General features: G+C 38.7%; 1 protein-coding gene across 4 annotated transcripts in view; it reads left to right on the top strand.

The window, feature by feature from the left end:
* Positions 1–23,190, top strand: part of LOC131678832 (leucine-rich repeat and calponin homology domain-containing protein) — a 210,354-nt gene that overhangs the window by 166,189 nt on the left and 20,975 nt on the right. For 3 of the 4 annotated variants that reach the window (XM_058959205.1, XM_058959202.1, XM_058959204.1), the window contains exons 2-9: positions 7,877–8,021; positions 18,152–18,521; positions 18,583–19,118; positions 19,184–19,273; positions 19,343–20,083; positions 20,145–20,253; positions 20,314–20,451; positions 22,671–22,748. In XM_058959205.1, coding sequence (XP_058815188.1) covers positions 7,877–8,021; positions 18,152–18,521; positions 18,583–19,118; positions 19,184–19,273; positions 19,343–20,083; positions 20,145–20,253; positions 20,314–20,451; positions 22,671–22,748 — 2,207 coding nt within the window. The remainder of the gene's footprint in view (positions 1–7,876; positions 8,022–18,151; positions 18,522–18,582; positions 19,119–19,183; positions 19,274–19,342; positions 20,084–20,144; positions 20,254–20,313; positions 20,452–22,670; positions 22,749–23,190) is intronic. The other variant, XM_058959203.1, reaches the window with a different exon arrangement.

The following is a 23,190-nucleotide window of genomic DNA, read 5'->3' as shown; positions in this document are numbered from 1 at the left end:
GCTTGATGAGTAGATTAAGCAAATGGATGTTAGACGTCATTTTGAGATCCAAGATGGCGACTTCCGGTTGAGCAATGTTATCTTTAACCGTAACCATAAAAGGTATTTTAAAATTGATTTGACTTTAATTTGAAACCGATGAAGTAAATCGATGAGGGACGTCATTTTGAAGGCCAGAATAGCGACTTCCGGTTGAACAAAATTTTCTATAGCAATTTCGTTGCTATATCTATACTTATAGGGGAACCCGGGGCTATTCGGACCTGCCTAAGCAAATCGTCCTTTTAGGTGGATGTGATAAAATTTACAGGTCAAAGATCCTAATTGTTAGTTTGAAACCTCAGCTACATTTTGGTGCCGTAAAAGTTCATTTGCACCACTTCATGGCAGTGCTAGGCGACGATTTGCAAAATTCTACGTTTTTTCCATCCTTTTACACTGGAGGGGTAATTCTCCATAAAATTACCTCCCTGCGAGACCGCCATTTTTTTGTTTATATTGTATTTTCTTTGCTGTGGTGTATGCATTCATGTGCGTGACGGCAAGCCGCTGAACGGTAGTTGATGGAATAGGGGGTCCGAATAGCCCCGTTCATACAAATGTGGTGAGCGTCTTCAAAATTTCTGTCTCTTCACTCAAACAAAAATCATTCCATAAAATAGGAGCCTAAAGGTTTTGCAAAACTCACCTGTTATTTTTTCACTTTTATTTGTTACTTTAATTACGGTTTTACCATTATAATGATTTTTGTTTTGAGGATGGCAAAAAAAACGAAACACGCCGTACCTCCTTTAAAAAAAACAAAGAAGTAGATTCAGCTGTTAAAATTAATGTTTTAGAATAGTTTCACGGTTTCACGAATATGTACGACAGTTAGAAAGTCTTACGATTTTCTGAGAAATCGAGGGGGTCCCCCTACATCTACTACATAAATCTCCCATTTTGGAAATACTCATATTGTCGAGGTTATAAAGAACTTATCTAAACCGGATGTTGCCATCTCTGTTTACAAAATGGCTTCTGACATCGTGTTCCGTTATCTAGTCGTTAATAACATTCTGAAAATACGGTCGTTGTAGAAGTTACCGAGAATTTATCTAAATCGGAAGTCGCCATGTCTGTTGTCTACTCGTCAGCCACATTCCGAAAATGCGCATATTGTTAAGGTTATAGAAAATTTATCCGAAACCGCCATTTTGGTTTTCATAATGGTTTCTGACATCGATCTCCGTCATGTTCCCATCAATCCCATTCCGTAAATATACATATTATTGATGTTATATAGAATTTATCTAAAACGGATGTCGCCATTTTGGTTTTCAAAATGGCTTCCGACATCGATTTCCGTCATGTACACCCTATTCCGAAAATATCCATATTGTTAAAGTTATAGAGAATTAATCTAAAGCCATTTTGGATTGTGAAATGGCTTCATACATCTATTCATTGGTTTTCAAACTGGTTTCCGACATCAATTTCTGTCATTTGCTCGTGAATCCCATGCCGACAATATCAATATTGCTAAGATAACTGTAAATTTATTCAAACCGGAAGTCGCCATCTTGGTTTTTAAAATGGGCTCCGACATCAATTTCTGTCATTTGCTCGTGAATCCCATGCCGACAATATCAATATTGCTAAGATAACTGTAAATTTATTCAAACCGGAAGTCGCCATCTTGGTTTTTAAAATGGGCTCCGACATCAATTTCTGTCATGTACTCGTCAACCCCATTGCTGAGGTTTTGAAAAACTAATGTAAACCGGAAGTCGCCATCTTGGATTCCAATGGCTTCCGGCACCGATTTCCGTCATCTACTCTTCCACGAAAGTACCCATATTGCTAAGGTTTTAAAAACACTAATTTAAAGCGGAAGTCGCCACCTTGGATTTAAAAATGGCTTCAGGTATCCATTTCCGTCATGTACTCATCAACCCCATTCCGAAATTACTCAACTTTTATTGATAACTGTTAGAATATGTTAAGGGGGGGGGGGGGTATTGTAAAGGTTTCAGCGTGAAACACTTTTTTTGCGATTTTTTAGAGCATTGCATGAAGCGAATTGATCAAAACTTACATTATAGTGTATCATTTCAATAACATTTTGTAATTTTTCTATGCAAAAATATTGACAAACGGTGTCTCTGCAAAACACATGATTTGCGGTGTTGCCTGCCATTCAAAAACTACTTAACCGATTTCTTTCAAATTTTGCATGCACATTCTATATTAAAAATACCTAACCCCTACGTTGAGTTCTTGAGATAATTTTTCAATTAAGAAGGTGTTTACTCCTAAAAAAGCGGAATTTTTCGTGAAAAATAGAATGTTTTATTTTAAAAGGAGTACACAACTTCATACGGTACTGCAATTTTTTTTACGAACTTGGTTCGTAAAAAAGAGATCGTTATTTCGAATTTAGTTCGTAAAAAAGCTACGTAAATGGAGGTTTCAGTGTACAGATCTTCCATTGTCTCCGGAATAGTTATGGACGATTCGAAATAGATATTGTTTTTCAAGGAAAGGTCCAATCACTTAAAGAACTCGAGATTCGGTAACTATAATAATATTGGTAGGGGTTATCCACGTATAACGATCGATAACTTATAAAGTATTTGAAAAAGAGAGTTGGTATCCTCAGCAAAAGTGTTCGCGAAAGCAATTTTAACAACTTTCTCGAAGATTTCCGCTCATTACATTTGTCAAAAACAATCAAATGAAAAATCTTATTTGCATACTGAAGACACTATTAACGTAAACTCAGCCATTTTAAAGTTCACAATAGATTTTTTTTACTGGAAATTTGAATAAATTCCTTATTATCATTATTTAAAAATCTCGGAATGCTTTGTTGGGAGCTTTTCTGAGCAGTTAACAGGTGTGAAAAACACTTGCGAAACGCCATTGATTACTATAAAAAACGAGATTTAAAGTTTACAATTTGGCGTAATAAGTTTTTTGCACTGTCCAATGCTCGGTTGCATGATCTAGCGCACCTTCATCAATTATATCACAAAGGAAATGTCACAATCTGATAAAAGAGTCTACTTTAAATTTAAAATTTGGAGAAACTATTCTCCTGCACGCGCTCGGATAACGCCCTAGTTACAATTGAGGCTTTATGGTAGTTTTATAGCCTCTCATAAAACTCAAATTGTACTTGTAGCATGCTATAAAACTTCAATTGTTACTTGGGCCATATGTACCTATAAAAATTAAATTGGAACGGTCAAGTCTAATTAAGTGCATTCTGATTATGTTGTTAGATAAGTTGTCAAACGATATTTCTTTTTGGAGTTTAATAGCTACAAAATACAAAAAATAAAGGGTTGTGTAGAAGACAAGACGGCGGTTAAATTGAAAATAAAGCATGTTTAGCGAACACTTCGCGCGAATTTTTTTAGAATATCAATAATTTTCAGATTATCTGAAATATTCGCATGGATTGTTGATTGTTTTTTTCCATCGCAGATAAAGAAGACCGTTTAACCTGAAATACACTTTTAGCAAAATATACGGTGGAACGGAACAAATTAATGAAAACAGCTTTACAATGATAAACATTTTGATTCGACTGATTTTCTATTATGTTTCATCACAAAATTAATGTTGAACGGATTAATAACTTACAAAATTTGTAAAGGAATAGAGCTAATGATCAACAATGGCAAAAGCAAATCATGTAAATAGAAAGATTTATCTAAGTAAATTCTTTTTCTTAATAAGGACGCTTTGCAGGTAACTATTTCTTGTGATTCGGGTTGAGTATCTTATGAAAGAAACGGTTTAAACTTTTCCGGCACGGCTCACACGTACGGTATAAACCAGCAATTCGCCATTGTAAGCTTTATACTTGAAGACTGTTTAGTTTACCGCGCGTTTTTAAATTGTCGCGTATGAGGGTGGGCGTAGCGTAGTTGGTAAATCGATTGCCTTGTACGCAGCGCACCTGGGTTCGAGTCCCGACCCCGCACATAGGGTTAGAAATTTTTCATAAAAGATTTTTCTAACCCGAAGCGGAGAATGACCTCAAGGTTAAAACCTCTATAAACGAAATAATAAAAAAATTGTCGCGTATGTATTTCAAGTATATGGCGGGAAACGTTTGGGTTTGTTTCATGTGTTTGCTGTGAACCGACCTTCCACTAGACTCACAATCGATAAACTTTTAAAAAATACACTACCACCAGTATGCAGCCACCATAACTTTCAAAATCCACCACTAGATGTCATCGACTGAAAGGGCAGTTGGCGAAGTAATGGGTGGGGTGGCGATCAATCTGATTAGGTAGCGAGTGTAGTGTCACATTATATATCGTAGACGGGGCAATGAACTTGACCAAAAGGGGAATGACCGAATCAGCTCTAGCTCGCTTCGATTAATCTAGCATAGGAAAGTAATCACAGTCGTGGAAATGGAGCTTGAGTTTAAGGAAATGTCAAACTATTCGTAATGTGGTACTGATAACGTTCAATAGTTTATCCGTGGCAGAAAAAATCGCTGTGAAGAACATTTAACACGACGTCGAATATAACAACGTAAATATGAATGACGATGAACCTGAAGATCGCCTACACGATAGAGCACCGCTTACAATCTCGGAGAAGCGGAATACGAACTTAGAATTTCCATTAGCAGTCTCAATGCTCTGCGGATGGTGAGAATGCGGCTGAACCAACCTATTCCTTATTGTTTGATTGTTATTGTTATTGTTATTGTTTGAAACCTGAGCATATCAAGGTGTCACCTATATAAGATCGCTATAAACATACTCTGGGAAGACGCCCTCGGGCCAATTCTAAAACCAGACTGCACACTATGGTAAGCCATGTGCCCCAACCGTTAACGAAAATTTTTCTACTGCATCAATAAATAGGCTTCAACATCTGCTGCTAAATCACAAACAGTCGGTCAAACAATAACCCCCAATATCCCCAAACCAACAGCCAGCACACCTACTGAAGTAAAGAAGGTTATACCAGAGTCACTCAAAAATACAAAAAAAACAACAAATTTTCAACAGTGAAAACTGAAACTGCTGTAGCGAAGACGGCACGTACGTACACGAGAGTAAGGAAGTAATAGCAGTAGTAAAGTAAGGAAATAAATTGGTTATTTTCAATATAATTGTGAAAATGTCTATTACATTCTTAGTACACTTCGCGCCTATATATAATTGCGCACCAGACACGTACTTGATGAGATACGTGTCGACCCTGAATAACTTTAAACAAAAAAATATCATAGGAATGGGTGTACGAGGGGATTGAAATACTTATAACCGAACCCCCCAATTTATTTTGGTATGTCTGGTGGGTGAAGATGATGGGAATGAGAGAGGTGTGGGCCTGTGGGAAATGACATGGGTTGTTGGTGTGTGAAGATCAGATAGGGAATTGGATTAGGAAGTGTGCGTGTGTGATATGGAGGGAGGGAGTACTCCTCTCCACACACCCCATCTACGCCCCTGTTAAAATTAAGAAAAGCTGCTTAACCAAAAAAAAAATGGTTGACGATTTTCAGAGTGATGGCATAACATTTCTATATGAGAAAGGCGTGAATGTGACAAATTAACTAAGTCAAAATGAGCTAGTTCACTCAAATTTTTTTTATATTGCATCGAATCACGAGGTTTCATCTATTTTAAAGGCATCAAAATTAAAAAATCGTTTTATAATTTTTTCTTTACTCTCCCTTATAATGTTTCTCAATTCCTGTTTATTTAGAATCAAAACCCGTCGTAGGTAGTCAATGTGGTCAAAGCGACATTGGTTAGGCATTATTGATCTAAACTGGCAAATTAAAGCAATTTTGCATCATTGTGGTATCAGTTTACATGGAAAATTGCTGCATGACTGAATTCTCAAACCCGCAACTCCGGAACCGGAGCTCCGATCGACGAAAAAACAAAAGCAACCGATGGGAAGGTTGTACATTACATTTGATACTAAGTTTTTGCAAATCAGTTCAACCATCTCCTAGAAACAAGGGTGACATTTGTGCCACATACACACATATTGTCCGATCTCGACGACTTGAGTCGAATGATATATTAAACACGGCCCTCTGGGTTGGGGTTTTGCTACGACTTTCTGAGTAACGGCATAACCTTTCTATATGAGAGAAAAATAGGCAAAAATAGTTGACATGCGATTAAATACACTTGAATGCAACAAATATGAACACATTCTGCGATACCAATGTCATATGTAATGATTTTGTAGGGTGACCCACAACCGAGAATGATATCATTTTGGCAGTGATTTCACATTTTCCTTACACTCATGATTTCACGAGAATTTGTTTAGTACGATAAACTACATCGCTAACACATGCATTATGCATTTATTACACACCTTCTTTCGACAAGGTGTGAAGCGTTACTTCGATTCGATGATCCTACTGACACTGTATCCTTCCTCGTCGAGATTCAAACATTGCTTAACTTCCCTATCAGACCAGTGTTTTGCTTCGATGCGATCAAACCAGTTTTTGAGTTGGCTTTTATTTCTAGACAGCCGAATCATAAAAAATGTTATCAACCATTCCCAACTTTATGTACCTGTGATGAAGTAAAATGTACGCAGTTTTCCTTTTATCGACAAGCACAAAACCTCGCGTGTCCCTAGACAGCTTCCAAACAAGATTAATGGCGGTTGTATTTAAATTAGTAGCAATTACTTTTCGCCCAGTACGAACAATCCTACGTACATATTTACATTACATTGCCAAAGACTCATTTGCGGACAAGGCGCCCACGGTGTTTAAAATGACCGACTGAGGCACGAACAGGTTTTTATTTTCCACGCAGCGTGTGAGCATACTTTTCGTACCGAGCGTTTATGAATCGGGGGGACCGCACTGAATGTTGCACAGGAAAAGTTATGAATGAACATACCGAAGGAGTAACTGGTGGTCCTGCGGTGGCGATACCGGTTCTGGCCATTCGGCTGATTGCAAGTGGGTTTCTCACGAAACATGTTCGCGCGATTTACGGGACAAGTTACTCATTTAGCCTCAAGCGTTTGTTTTCTGCAGTTCGCGGTGCCTTCTACTGGGGGGGGTCCGCCGAATCAACCGGGCTCGCGATAATTGGGACAGAGATAGTGTGATCATCTGATACCCAGTAGCTTTCAAGTGTAACGCGTAATGACAATCAAACGACCAGGAAAGTTCACTCCAAACGAAAGTGGCACGAAACAAGCGATTTCGATAATAGCATTTTGAACCGTTAAGTTGAATTTTTGCCTGGAGGAAATGGAACAGGGCCACAGCATGAAAAGTGACAACGACATCGGTTTCATATTTGGAGCAAACATCTGGTGTTCACGTAGGTTAGAAAATACAAATTGGCAACCCCATCGTGATTTAATTAATCGAGGTCAATTAGTGCTTCATTTTTTTTCGGAAAGCGAACGAGTCTTCGAACAAGGGCATAAAACTTGATTATACATTTGGTAGCAAATATACGTCCGCTGGTTCAGTTCCGCTTGTTGGTGAGAGGAAGACATAAATCTATTAATAAGCTACTGCATTTGCTAGTTTCCCTGTGATACAAACCGGCTTTTTGGATAGGCGAAGAGTATCGTTTGATGTTGAAAGGAAGAAGTATTCCCATTAAATTAATTTGGTAGTTACTTAATTTTATATCTTGAGTTATAAAACCGATCTTTCTGATGCAGTTAGAAACAAAAAGAATGCATATTATTCTTGATAGAACTGGACCAGTGATGCTACAAACAACCGCTTTGACACTTTGAACCAATCCTCTTCTTAAAACATATTTGGACGATCGATACTGTATACCGTATATTTTCAAATTCGAAACATTCCAAATCAATTATAACCTATTCTTGTTTTTTCTTTTATTTGCAGACTTGTCCCGCAATCGGTTTTGCGAACTGCCAGAAGACATCACATCGTTGGCCTTCCTCGAACGCTTACTTGTCTTTCACAACACAATACGCTCGATACCGGATACGATTCGGGGACTGCATTCACTCACATATCTAGATTTAAGGTTAGTATTCGTTGGTATTTATTTTTGCAATTTTATTTGTTACATTCAACTAATAGTGAAACTCTGCTCAATAGCGTAAGGTTTTTGAAAATTAAATCGAATGTTTCTTGTGGTTGATGTGCGATACCCGATTGTTGTTTTATGTTATACCATTTGTTATGTTGTAACGACATTTCATTAGCAAGGGACTGGAAGGTGTCAAATAATTTTTCAATATTAAGATCAATTGTACTCAAGGAAGAGTAAGGAGTTGAAGAAAGCAAGTTTAGAAAACGCATGGAATCGGACCATATGAGCAAGCTTAGAGTTTACCGACGACTTAACCCTTTGTCTTCTATCGCAGGAGTCAGGATATTTTGGCATTTTTAAATGAGAATCAGCTGACTCTTTGACATGTCCGGACAAGCGTAAAGTGACTTAGTGACTTATGCTGTCGGAACGGACAAAAAGTTAAATCACAGAAAACTTCTATACTATAAAAAAGAGAAAATTGCCTCATTCTTAGTCGTTAATGGAAAATGGTTGTGCCCGTCAAATAGAAAACAGAAGTAAATTTTTTAAAACTGTTCTTTTACAGTAAAGATCGCAAAATTATGAAAACGTCAACGTCAAAACGTTGATTATAGTCTCTCATTTTTCATCTGACCCATGTTGGTCAGATAGTATACATACATAGTGTACAGCATTACAAGAACATTACAAAAATATTTCAAATTTAATAACGTAGTATTATAAACTACGACAATTTCCTAAGTTTATTTTCGAATTGTTTCCTTTTTTATTTCGACTATATGTAGTCACATTTTCTTTTTTTTTATTTTAACGACAAGCAATTTACTGGGTAGGAAAAATTATGAAAATTTAGAACCATAGCACACAAGTGAGAGCATGGATATGAAGTATACAGATCGGAAAACTAGAAGTGGCAGGGATTAGAACAGGCCTAATATTTTACGGGCTTAACATTTGTCCTCTGCTGATGGGGGTCGAGCTTCCCGATCAAACGAAAAGCCCATAATACCCCCATGGTCAAGGGGTTTGCCATGGGTGTTTGAAATGGGTTCAACCCATGAAAACACCATCACCATGGTCCTGTAGATCCCATACAAAATACCATATGTTGGTGTATTTATGGGTTATTGAGACCATTTTATGGTGTCATGATGGTTGTGAATTTCGGCACGGACCATGTTTAAGGTCTTTTCAAGGGGCTGTGTGGTGTTTGAACCCATGAGTATTTGCTCGGGTTAGGCAGCATAACTGCGAATCACTCAAGTCCACCAGCATGCCTCCTGGGAAAGATAGACTTGTCATTCTTTACCGTGAGAACCGACCATTAACTAGAAACAGAAAAATCAAAATGGTCATACACACTATTAATAACCTTATATGTGCATCGCTCTTATGGGTTCGTTCTAACCATACTCAGTGCGCTAAAAGTCGAGTGTAAAAAAGCTATGCGATCTAAGGTTTCTGGGAGGTACATTGATATTGATTTGTGAAAGAATATCCTGGGCAGTCATTGTATTTTCCCAACAAATACCGCTCTGAATGTATGGCGTCTTTTTACCGGAGTGTCCATATCGAGCAGACGACAGCGATCGATGTAAGGTGGTCGCTCTGCTTGGTTACACCATGACAAAGATCAAAAAGGAAAGTGGACAAATCTTACTTGTACCGCTTCTATTCTGTTAGATCAAATGCACGCATAGGGACACCAAATGGATGCTGAAGTTTCCAGGACAAAATGAAGAAGTTAAAAATACATTGCCCGCAAACGGTATGGATTAGTAAACTCTTCGGCGATTCTAATAGGCTTCCCATTTGCCTGTGTAACATGAGTAACCGTTGATGTTGTAACTCCAGAGTATTGGATTTTTTCTGTGTGTAAAAAATATAATGGAGCACTTGGACACGCTGAGAGCCAGCAAGTTGCGATTAATTTATTACAAAAAGTATCGATTGACCGCACAATGGGAAATAGCCTGAGATTATCATCGTGTATAAGTTTGCAACCTGGGGATATAACATAGCAAACGTCATTGAAGAATAAAGAAAAAAGCAACGGTCCAAGTTTGCTCCCTTGAGGTACATTGTGATTCGTTACTTCCTAATTGCACAGATAGAGAACGATCTACGAGATGTGATTCAAGCCACCCTGTAACCCAGTCGCTCGATCTTAGCCAGAAGAAGAGAAAGGTCTACAAGATCGAAAGCAGCTTTAAGATCACTGTATGCAGTGTCTATCTGTGATCCAATTTCGATGGTTTTAATGCAGTTCAAAGTGAATTGGGCTAGATTGGTGGTTGTTGATCTGCCAGCAAAAAGCCATGTGGTCATTCGATATGTATGCTTTGGTCTCACGAAACAGCATGTTTGCTACTGTAGGAACTCAAACAACTTTGATCCAGTGCAGAGTGAGGTTATGTCACAATTGTTCGCGACATTTTGCTTATAGCCTTAGCTTAGCTTAGCTCAGTTGACCGCCCGTGAGTTTCCCGTGATTGATCAGCCTGTTGAAATTGCATATTGAACCAATTGTATGATACTTGGGAGTAGTACATCATACTCAACGTACAACATAAAGAGACTCGGATTATAGTATGATCAATAACGGCCACGTCCATGCAGGTCAATTTTGGGATGGAAAGGAATGTTAGTTCAACACTTGTGACTATTATGACCGAGGAATTCTCTGCATTATCCACAAGTGTCGCAGGATAGGATTGGTCTTAGTAGGTAAAGAAATGAATCAGGATATATCTTGGTAGATATTGTGATTTAGCTATGTACTCATTGTTTTTTTATTTTAGATCAAAGTTTTCAGGGGTGCGACTTCCAGTAGAAATATGAATACCGAATAGGTATTTTAAGAATTATTATTTCGCGGGGCGTTATATAACAGCATAGAGCTGCGTGGAATATAATAGATGGATCTATTCATCTATAGACAATATGATCTTGGCAATATGTACGAAGGTGGCTCGCGATCAATTTCCAATAATTCGATTCGAGCAATTTGAACTCCGAACAGCCGGCCATCGGGAGTATTGCTTCTTATTAACACTTCATTGGTTTGCAGTACAAAGCATGCGTACTAAAAGTATAAAAGATATCCCAAATGAATGTGAAAATTCACTGTGAAATGCTAATGACATGTTGGCATCTCCACTCTCCCTGTCAGACACGTTCCCATAATTGGGTTAAATGCCAAATTGCAAACGACATGCGTAATAAATATAATAAACACAATAACAAGGGCTTTTGATCTTTCGACTGTCCAGAAGAAGATTAGATGGGAGAAGAGTAATATTGGCAAAGATCGACTAGCATATGAGCGGTTCAAACTCGACAGAGTGACGCAGAGTATTGCACTGGATTATTTTGAAGAAAGGACTAGGAGGGCGATTTTACGAAGTTTCGGCTTCCAAAGGCCCTACATTTTCTGACTCTGTGAAGTTCTGGAGTGTTCAAATGTTTACCACTGTTTAGGAAATCAAAAGTAGTACAAAGCTAGTGTCAGACTTTCATGAGACTTCAAGAAGTCACTTTTTGAAGTATTCATCAGATTTCTAGGTAGACGGTTCCAGATTTAATAAAAAATTGGCTTATTTCGACACATCTACGGATCGCTTGCCACACAAAAAACTTTTTGTGTAATTCGACAGCTTCACCTTAGGCCAATTCAAAAAAATCCTACTTAAAAGTTTGCTTTTTTAAATACGGTTTTTGAATTGTCAGTAAATCGAATGTTTCCAAAATAGATTACATCACGAGGGACATCCCGAGGGCCACAATCCACCTGAGTTGAGTTAATCGAATCTTTTTTAACCACACTCGAGAAGTGTTTTGCGAACATATTACAGTTGTCGCTTGGAGTGCTAGACGTTTCATTTGTGATGAACGTATTGGGAGGAAGCCCATTTTCTTTACGTTTCCCTTTATCTTATTTATTTTATTAGTTTATTTAATATATTCGTTCAAATATTTTATTCATTTTATGCAATTCTTTCATTAAATTTAGTTTATTCATTTTATTAATTTTATGATTTTTCCCAGCTCGCGCATTTTTTTCAGTTTCTTCAGTTTATGAGTTCAGTTTTGTCATTCCTTTTATTTATTTCAACGCATTTGTTAGTTTGAAAGGAATTTTATTCTATTACTTTTATAACTTTTTTAAAATCGTAATTTTTTTTTATTTAGTGTGGTGAACTTTTTTGATTTATTAAATTAACTAAATTAAACTAAAAAATCAATAGCAGCCTATGGGAGCGTTATATCGTTCATATGTAACTAAGTTTCAGGCATTTTAAGGACATGTGGCATCAAAAACACGAATTCGATTTCTGGAATTTCATGGGGTCCCCCTTTGAATTAAAATTTTTAATTCCGATTTATATGGGAATTTGTTATATGACCGGACGATTCATTCTATATTTTCGGAACCATATAACCGATCCGCACGAAATTTCATAACAGTCTAATAGAAATAATATACCTTTCGTTTGAGACTAAGTTTGTGAAAATCGGCCAATCCCATCCCCGAGAAACTGATGTGAGTTTTTTAATTTTTAAATATGGCCCTTTTTCCGGGCACTTCCAGAACCGTCTATGGCAGTCAATGTGGCCAACAAGATGTCAATCGGCCGTCAGGAACCTAGAACTTGAAATGCAAGGTTTTTGGCTCCAATTTTAACTAAAAAATCACTTTTGCATTCTTGGCGGTATCGGTTTGAATAGGAGTTTTCGCTGTGATCACACTCCACAACTCGTAACTCCGCAACCGGAAGTCGGATCGAGATAATATATTTAATAATAGTTTTTGGGGACACAACACCGTTCATTTGAGACTAAGTTTGGTCAAATCGGTCCAGTCATCACTGAGAAATCGGTGTAACTGTTATGCTGAATTTGGACACTTCCGCCGGGGCTTACGGAACCGCCGATGGTGGCCAATGTGTCCACAGAGACTTTGAATGACTGTTAGTGACCTAGAACTACAAATCCAAGCAGTCAGTTGTGGTCGCATTTTGGAACATTTTCACCTTTATACATTCATTATTGTATAAGTTGAAATCGGGATTTGCTGCGTGTTCGTGCTCATCACCCTGTAATTCCGGAACCAGAAGTCAGATCAATTAGAAACTGAATAGCAACCAATGAGAACGCTGTACTTTTCATTTGAGACCAAGTTTGTAAAAATCGGTAAAGAATTCGATTAGAAATAGGTATGACATTAACTTAGGGACTTGGCAAGTTCCCCGGGGGCCTCATGAAGCATCATAGGTGAGCAATGTGGTCAAAGCGGCTTCGATGGGTCATTAGTGATCTGCACACGCAAATCTAAGTAATGTTTTACACATTTTAATATGTATTGCATCATTTGGATATAATGGTGCTATCAGTTTAAATGGGAATTTTCTGTGTGATCGTACTCTTCAACTCGTAACTCTGGAACTAGGGTTCGTAGTACCGACCCTTTTTGGCGAGAACCGGTACTACGGTACTGAAGCCCTCAGTACCGGTAAAATACCGGTGCTCGAATATTTTTTTTTTAAATTCGAAAAAAGCTTCAAAGTGAAATTGAATGCTCAAACTGGTGACCTCATTATCAGGTGATTGATTTGTGCTGATCAAAAAACATATTTATTGGCATTGTTGCGGCACCTTCTTTTATTTCGAAATCTAGGCCACTTTGAAATCAATAACTGCTAAGCGGTGCGACTTCCATCGACTTCAACATATGGTAAATGTAAGAAACCCTATTAACATTAGTAAATCAAAGTGAGAATGGCAGTAAATCCGAGCTGGTTGCTCGCATTTCCTCTCTTGCTTTTCTGTAAATTGGTTTCGAGCTTTATGACGTTTGCCTATCATTCTCCAATGCATCCCAAGGCTCCTTGCTATCCTATAAACTATGGAGTTTTGCAGAATTTTCCGATCGCCAATAATTACAAATCACCCCATTTGAAGCAGTTCATCAAGTTTAAAATTTGTTTTAAAATCGCTGTTCGTTCTTTTATAGATAAAGGTTTAAGAGCAAACCAAATACAGACATGACTTTGACCATATTTTTGTCAAAATTAAATTTTAATGATCTTGTTCAAAATTTCAAAATATTCCCATCTAGCTTAAGAGACGTAAAAATTTGCTGTGGTTATTTTTTATTAGCGACATTCTGATTGGACTCTATTATTCACTGAGCGGCGCATAATAAGACTATGGTCAAAGTCATGGCTGTATTTGGTTTTAACCTTTATCTATAAAGCTTCTAAAATTATTATGATGATGGCCCCACCTTATTCCCCCACAAAAGGTTAGGTCAACGATTTATCTAGAAGATAATTAATATAATTAAAAATCATCTTGCAGACCGATATTTTGAAACAGGTCCCCCTAGAGAGTCCACATAATTTTCATAAAAAAATTATGGTACCGAAAATTCCGGTACTGGCTTTTGTTCAGTACCAGTATTACGATACTAAAAATGGGTCGGTGTTCCCGGGATTTACCAGTACCACAACCCAATCCGGAACCGGTAAGTCGGGTCAATAAAAATATCAATAGCGACCTATGGGACTGTTGTACCTTTTATTTGAGACTAAGTTTGTGCAAATCGGTCCAGCCGTCTCTGAGAATAATCGGTGAGATTGTTTGATACTTAACTACATACAAATATACACACATATACACACACACAATTTCGATTGTAAATTGCACTCAGGTTACGTGTCCACCAGCTTTTAACCACTTTGCACGGTGCTGCCATCTGGCATGTTTCAAAAGTACAGTACATTGAAACAATGAAAACGATCCATTATAGTGTTTGAGGGTTAAATACTATCACCTGAACCATAAACGATTATCAAATTTGTAACTGCTATTTTCTGCAATGATGATAACTGCAAAAGCTTCGTCCAGTACCTCTGAATCAATAGCCAGCACCATCTGCAAGGAAGCAAATGCGAAAGAGGTTCGCACTCGTGACTCGCTGGAGAATCCCCTGATCGCGAACAGCATTACCGATGACGATATGGACGTGGATAATAGAGCGATGCACGTTCGATAATGCTCCCGCCAGATTTTGAGAATATGAACAAAAACAAGAAATTTAAGCTGTTAGTTTCATTAACATGCCAATCGGATCCACCCACATAAGTGATTTGATAACACGTATTAGGATTTTAACAGTTACAGCGATTCAAAAGTATTTTATATTTTATTTTAATAAAATATAGCAAAAAAGTTGCAATTGTTATTTTTTACATCGAGTATCATTTATATAAACTTTTTCCATGCCGACTTGGTTTGTAATGATCTACACAATGGTTCAAAATACTAGAAATGACCATTTTCGAGCATGTTTTGCATTTTCAGCCATATTTTTTTTTTAAATAAATGCAAGCACTCATTATTTTGCATAAAACATGTATTTCGCATCAATATCCTTCGATATGATATATCATATCATATGCATCATCAATGTTCATATTGGAGATGAGACTTTAACAATGATAAATCTTTAATACACCCAAAAAATGGTCAGCTTCACCAATTTTTTCTCAACTTTATATTATCACTGCTGTTAATTTATAAACATAATTTAGTGAAAAACACGAAATTACTCAACTCAAAACCGAATAAAAATAATTGGGCCATTTGTCGATAAGAAATGCATCTCTGCATATTTTGGTTATTTAATATGGTCACGGCGAATCTATGCATTTATTGAGAAAAGTTTCATTTTCTTTTTGTTAAAATTCGAATTGAAAAATTTCATGTTCTTTCACAAAATTATCTTGATAAATTAGCAACAGTGCGGATACAAGGTTGAACACACAATTGCTGAAAATGACAATATTTTGGGTGTATTAATGATTCATCATTGAGATAGGTCCACCTCTAATATGAACATTTATGATGCATATCGATTGTTATTTATGTGAAATACACATTTTCATTCCCGTGTAATCATAAGCATTAAGCCATTGAACAATATACATGGTTACACATTTGCACTAATGTGGCATAGAACCTCCATTGCAATCGAGTTCTATATTAGTATTTTAAATGCATACAGACACAGTCGAAATATAGTATTATCGCTTGCTCTATATACGTATATGAAACTAACATAACCAATAGATGCTAGCCTATATGCTTTATATATGCATTAAGTGCTATTATATAGCGAATATAAAGCCGATATAATGCTATTGTTATGCTGGTTTATTAGTTATGCAACGTTCTTTGAAAATTATATTCGGCATATTTCATTGCATTTAAGCATATTATAGACTAGGTACCAAAAGCAGCGCGCTTGACGTGAAGGACGAAGCAACATAATTCTATTCGAGACTAATTAAAGGTAATTTTCGTAAAGTAATATTCATATCGTGTGAGAACAAAACTCCGTGAAGAATATTAATTCAATGCATTAGGAGGGAGTCAATTACAGTTCTAAACAGTATTTTTTTCTTTTTGTTCGTCATACCGAAAGGGAAACACAAGAAAGCGCTGCTAAACATTTCTAATAGCACGAGTAATGCCAAAATCGGGCTTTCAAATGTGACATTTATTTATTGATGTTATTAGTCTTAGTAGTGCAAAAAACGGGCTGTCAATTTATGCACTGTAATAGCACAATATTTCATTTTTTTGGCGCAGTATCAGCATTTTATCAGATTATGGGTCTTAACGGCTCCTTTCGAGCCTGCCCTATGTGCAAGTCTGCTCGATTTCTCAGAAAATAACAAGACTTTCTGACTATCGTACATATTCGTGGAACCGCTATTCCGAAACATTAATTGTGAGAGCCGAAGTTGATTCTTTGTTCTTTGTAGAAAGGAGATACAACGTGTTTCGTTGCTTTGCAATTCTCAAAACAAAAATCATTATGATGGAAAAACCGTGATCAATGCTACAAATAGAAGTGAAAACAATAAAAGATTAGTGTTTTGGATAGCTTGAGGCTCCTATTTTATGGAATGATTTTTGTTTGGGTGAAAACAGAGATATTTTTGAGACGCTCACCACTTTTGTGCGATATGAGCGTACGGGGTTATTCGGACCCCCTATTCCGTCAACCACCGTTGAGCGGCTTTCGGTTGCGCACATCATTGCACACGCCACAGCAAAGAAAATACATGGGCCGCCAATCGACAGTTGTGACATACCGGATTAAGTTTTTGTAAAACATTTTTTTTTGCTTCTTAAGGAGTGTCTCTTGTAACTAATTCATAGGTAAACATAATTCCATTGTAAAAAAATGAAAGAAAAATGACGGTCTGAATTGCCCCATAGGGAGGTCCGAATTACCCCTACATTGTAAAAGGTGGAAAAACGTAAAGGTTTGCAAATCGTCGCCTAACGCTGCAATTGAGTGGTGCAAATGAATATTTTATGACACCAAAATGTACCTGAAGCTTCAAACTAACAATTAGGATTTTTGACCGGTAACTTTTTTCACATCTATCCACCTAAAACGGCGATTTGCTTAAGTAGGTCCGAATAGCCCCGGGTTCCCCTATATTTTAAAGAGATGAATAAACCCTACGGTTTGAATTTCCTTTAAGAATATTTTATCTTGTAAAGGCAACAATGCGAGGAAGTTAAATGTGTAGACTAAAACCACAACTTCGTACTACTCCGAGTTACACGAATCAGCACCAGTCCCTATAACTATAATAACCTTTTGATATAGAAGTAATTTTATGTCAGTGGCGTGACATGAAGAAGGTCACTGATCTTTTTGCAAAGAGGCCCATCGGGAAGCGTCAGCCGGCAGAGAAGTCATTGTCTAATAAGCGTCTCTCTAGCAGTTAAAATTTGGCAAACATTGTCCAGTTAGTAAACTCGATAATCGCCTCGAATCTGGGTGACACGTGTGAACATTATTCTCCCATGAAACGCTCATCGCTCTTGCCATTTATCAACTTTGTCGAATCAATCAAATGTTTGTGCTTAATTATCAATCAATTCGATTCATTACGCGCCACGGTTCTCACATTTGCGAGGGCAAAACGTTAACCAACCGGAGATAAATTAATCAACTCGCATTAGCTGCCTGCCCCCACTCATCCCCAGATTTGCTCCGTTGAATAAAATCGCGCTTCTTTTTGCCCTTCCAGGAACAATCAACTGTCGGTGATGCCACGCGAAATTTGCTTCCTACCACTGCAAGTGCTGCTCGTTTCCAACAATCGACTCGTTACGCTTCCGGATGAGCTCGGTCGGATGGAGGAACTGACCGAGCTCGATGCTGCCTGTAACCAAATCACACATCTTCCTCCCCGAATGGGCGATTTGCGCAATCTGCGCTCCCTGACGCTTCGGAACAATCAGCTCGTCTATCTGCCCCGGGATCTAACGTGTTTGCAGCTGGTATTCCTGGACATTAGTTGTAATAAAATCGCCACCCTGCCGGTGGAACTTCGACTGATGAGCTCGCTGGTCGATCTGGAATTGTCGAACAATCCTCTAACCTCACCGCCGGCTAGCGTGAGTTTGGTTATTACTAATCAATTGCATGCGATACTAATTACTTTCCTTCTTTTGACAGCTCTGCGTACGAGGCTTGGTACACGTGTTCAAATATCTGGAAACAGCAGCCGCCAAAGAGGAGAAATCCAAAAGTGGCCTTGATGGTCACGCCACCCTTCGTCGATCGGCTCTCTCGTCCAAGAACTCGGGTGGCAGTTTACTGGACGGTACCCGGAATCGGCGTGCCCACGTCGACTCGGGTTACAGCACCAGCGATGGCGGATTTGATGGTAAGCGTTGGTCTCAGGATGACCCGCATGACTACGGTACTAGTGGCACATATTCACCCAAATGGTCACCCATTCCAATGCACATCGGTTTCGCGGGAAAGCCCCCGCCAGCTTCGGCAGCACCTTCGGCACTGTCGGCAGCTGCTCTTTCTAATCTGTCCGCACCTCTGTTGTCCTCTGCAGGTGGAAACGGTTTATCAGCTCTGCTCAGTGGAGACAGCCATGGCGGTGGAGGTAGTGGGGGTGGTACGTTGGAGGAAGAATTCAAGAAAGGTGTCATGCTGCTGGATCAGCAAGAGCGAAAGAAGTCGTTGCAGAATAATAGGTAGGTTGAAAAAAATATTTTTTTTGAAAGCACTAAAGCTTTAGTATTTTTTTACGTTCTTCCAGCAATGATATTTCTCCAGAAGGCGATCTAACCCCAGACAGTATGAAGGCTGATGATAAATTGCGATCACTTGGAAATATTCAAACCTACAGGTTTGTAGTGACTTTTTACGTTAGTTTACATCACGCTTAATCCATGTTTTCAATTTTTGTCTTTGGCAGGGAATACAAGGAGGCACTGCGCCAGCAACGCAACCAAGTCGACATCTACCGACCCAAAGATCATCAAGCCCAAACGCCAGACAGCGGTGGATCTACTACAGATTCACCCGTCAGCAATTACTCTCCCTACAATAAATCTCAAACCACAACTCCATCACCGTCTGTATACAGCAGCAGCAACCAAAGTTCTCCCCTTTCCCCTCATCACACCAACATCCACAAACTAAACCAAATCAACGCCAATGGAGGTCATAATAATGGTTTCAATGCCACCAGCATTTCTAGTCCTCTTCTATCTCCCAACCGGAACATTGTGGCACCATTCGAGGAGGTGAATTCTGGCACCAACAGCACCACATCTACGCCGAACAAGCGACCGGTTCAAAAGGTGATTCCTTCTCGAAATATCACCTCAACATATCAGTCCAACCCATCGCCAACGCATCTCAACGGGAACCATAATCTGTCGACGGGTTCGTCGTTGGCAAACGGAAAGATTCCCATTCCGAATGGCAACCCCATAAAAACGGTCGTAACTAACAGCAGCTGTACGGATTACGCCTACGTGAAGCCTAATAGTCCCTGCAAAGCATCCAGTGGTATACTCTCGCACAATAATGTTCCTTCTTCGATTCCGAAACCTACGGCCAATGGCGGAAGTTCCCCGAATGGCAACCAGAAACCACTCACGGCAACCGTGGGTTATGTGAATAATGCTAAACCGGGACAGAAAACTAATAAGTACGTGTTTGTTTCGTTTCGTTTTGTTCTAATAGTTAATTATAAATAATTTTACGCGCAGAACTGTCTCCTGGAATCGGGATGTGCCAACGGATAAACTGAGCTTCACGATGCGCCGAGAGTTCGACAAGCAGAAAGAGGAAACCGAACTTATCGAGCAGCTTCGACAGGTTAGTTTTTTTGTTGGTTGTTCTGATGGCGTTATTACGCATTTGTTTTATTTTTTGCAGATTATTGAAACCCGTTTGAAAATGTCTCTACCGGAGGATATTGCTCCAGCACTAACGGATGGTGTGGTGTTGTGTCACCTGGCGAATCATGTGCGACCACGTTCGGTTGGAAGCATCCATGTTCCCTCGCCGGCTGTGGTAAGTGTACTATATTCATCGCTGATTCTGTCCAGTCTGAATATTAAATGTTTTTGAGTGCATATTATTAAAATGGGGGGGGGGGGGTACCCTGTTTGGCATTAGGGCACTTGTCATTAAGTCGTTTGGTGTAATGCCCGTTTGGCATAAGAAATAGTTTGATAGTAGGTCATTTGGTATGAAAAGTACAGGCCATTGAATGTCATAAAGGCCGTTTGGCATAATGGTCTTTTGGTAAAAAGGTCGTTTAGGGTAATGGTTGTTGGCATATATGTCGTTTGGCAAACGGCTGTTAGGCATAAGAGCCATTTAGCATAAAGCATGAAAATATTCATTCAAATTTGTAGGGGTTTTGCTTAACATATTGTTAATAAAATTATCTTTCAAAAATCTTTTATTGTTGAACAATTCAATATTTAATAATTTAATAGTTTATCTCGATCTCAAATTCGCCGAAATTTATGCTAGGTATTCCAGAACACTGTTGTAGTTATCCATACTGTTTTTTGATGTTCTCGTCAATTTTCTGACTACAAACTAAATTAAAAAGTTCCCTTAATATCTAAGAAAACTGATGCCATCTGCTGTTTGTTAGCATAGGCCATTTGAATTTCTGTTGAGTGTAACGCAAGACAATCGTTCGTCCATTTGCTTTTGCGGAAGCCAAATTGTGTATCAGACAGTAAACCATTTGCTTCGAACCGATTTTCGGGGCGAAACGAGATCATTTTGTTGAACAACCTCCGGTACAGGACTGCTTTGCAATCGGTCGATACGAGTGGTGGTCGGAGACTAGCTTTCCTGGTTTTTAGATGGTGATGAACTTAACTTCCAGTCATGAGGGACAATGCTACCCACAAGAAATTTAACAAGCGTCACTTGGCAAAGTCTGGTAGATTCTTCAGCATGTTGAATTTGAGTCCATCTGGCCCTGGGGCTTTATTGTTACATAATAAAAGAACAAATGGTGTTTCGTTCGCGCTATCGTGAGAAGACGCGTCGCGGTAGATCTTCTGTTCCGTGGGGGAATCCGGACAAACCTTCTTGGCGACATCGAATATGCCACGGATTGAGTATTACACGCTCTTTTTGAAGCTGTTTCGGTTTCGCATGTGTCCTCCCAAAGAGTGCTCATAGATGTTTCTCTCGTTAGTCCGTCAACGAACCGGCGCCAGTAACTACGTTTTTTTGGCTTTCATCAAACCTTTCATTCGCGTTTCTACCGTTGTGTTATGTCGATAGCCAGCGGATAGCCTCGAAAGGTCTTATACACGGCGACCGTCTCTGCGTACACGTTTGAGCACTCTTTTTGCCACCATGGGTTGGGAGACCGTCCGCGAGGGTTCTCGTCTGGTGCGCGTTTAGTCTGAAGTCCACTTATGTGGACTCGATTTTTTGGGATATCGCGTAGTTCTTCCATCTAATATCTCGTGTCATACAAAACATTTATTGTATTCAGTAGCCCTGAATCGTTAGCAATAGTAATTACGATTGGCAGATGGTCTCCACCGTGGGGATCAGGGATTACCTACCACATGCAATTTAACCGTAGTATTATCGAGCAGAGGGACAAGTCTAAGGCGCTCGGATCCGCGGGAGGGGCGAGTATCCGTGTCATTTCACCCATGTTCAGCATGGTCATATTGAACTTGCAGAAAAGCTCGTTGAGTGGGAGTTAAAAACACCCAAAACTAGCCACGATACGGGGAGGGGTTCGGCAATATCGCAAAGCCGTCAGTAGACAAGTTGATGTACGTAGAGATCGGTGGCGTAGCTTTCTGCAAAAGATCGCTTCGAGCGCCTCTTTCATTTCTCCTCGCGCTGTTTGTACGCGGGACATGTCGGGAGATCATGTGTATTTAGAACACTTTACAACATCCCTTCCACAGGAATCATTCACATGGTTCCCACCGCATTTCCCACAACGAACCTTATTTCTACAATGGGATGCTGTGTGTTCCAGTTTTTTGAAATTAGTACAATTCATGACCCGCGTGAAAAAGGCGAACAGGTAGACGAACCTTGTAGTAGTTGGGTAGATCAAACACTGCAAATGTCACCCGATAGGAGTCTGAGTTGACCTATGTCCTCTTGCATTCGGGGTATTCAAACTTATGGATTGAAAAAATACTTTGTTTTGGAAGTTCTTAATTCCTTATTCAGGTTATTTTCTAATTTTTGTGTAAAACTCTTGAATAATATTTTTTATATTTTTTTAGCCAAAACTAACAATGGCTCGATGCCGTCGCAACGTGGACAACTTTCTGGATGCCTGCCGGAAAATCGGTGTAGATGAGGTGAGTTTACCTTTCAGTATAAATATATTGATGTGATGGTTTTTGTGTTTAAATTCCTTTATTTCTTCTGTGTAGATAATATCTGTTTGTTTCGGTTATGTGGTAAACATTACTTTTCGGTTGCTCTTTCTCTCTAGTTTTAAATGTAATTTCAAATTTGTTTTGGTTTTTCGACCGCTATTCAAAGCGTGCTACTCAATTTAAAAAAAATTCAGTTGTGTAACCGAATATTGATTAGGGAAAAAATTTAGTAGAAAAAACTATGTAGATCTGTACATAGGTTGTTCACAACAAGGACAATACTAACAACACTTAAACTAACAAAACGATTACCCGATAATCACCCATTGGATCACTTTTACCTTCAGCTCGTATCTGTGTTACACTTTAGATGGTGGCTTCTTATCTTCCGTAATTCCTCTCAATTATATATGTACATAGC

The sequence above is a fragment of the Topomyia yanbarensis genome, chromosome 2 (assembly GCF_030247195.1).
Source record: "Topomyia yanbarensis strain Yona2022 chromosome 2, ASM3024719v1, whole genome shotgun sequence".
In the NCBI taxonomy this organism is placed as follows: domain Eukaryota; kingdom Metazoa; phylum Arthropoda; class Insecta; order Diptera; family Culicidae; genus Topomyia; species Topomyia yanbarensis.
This window is presented reverse-complemented; position numbering and strand designations above follow the sequence as displayed.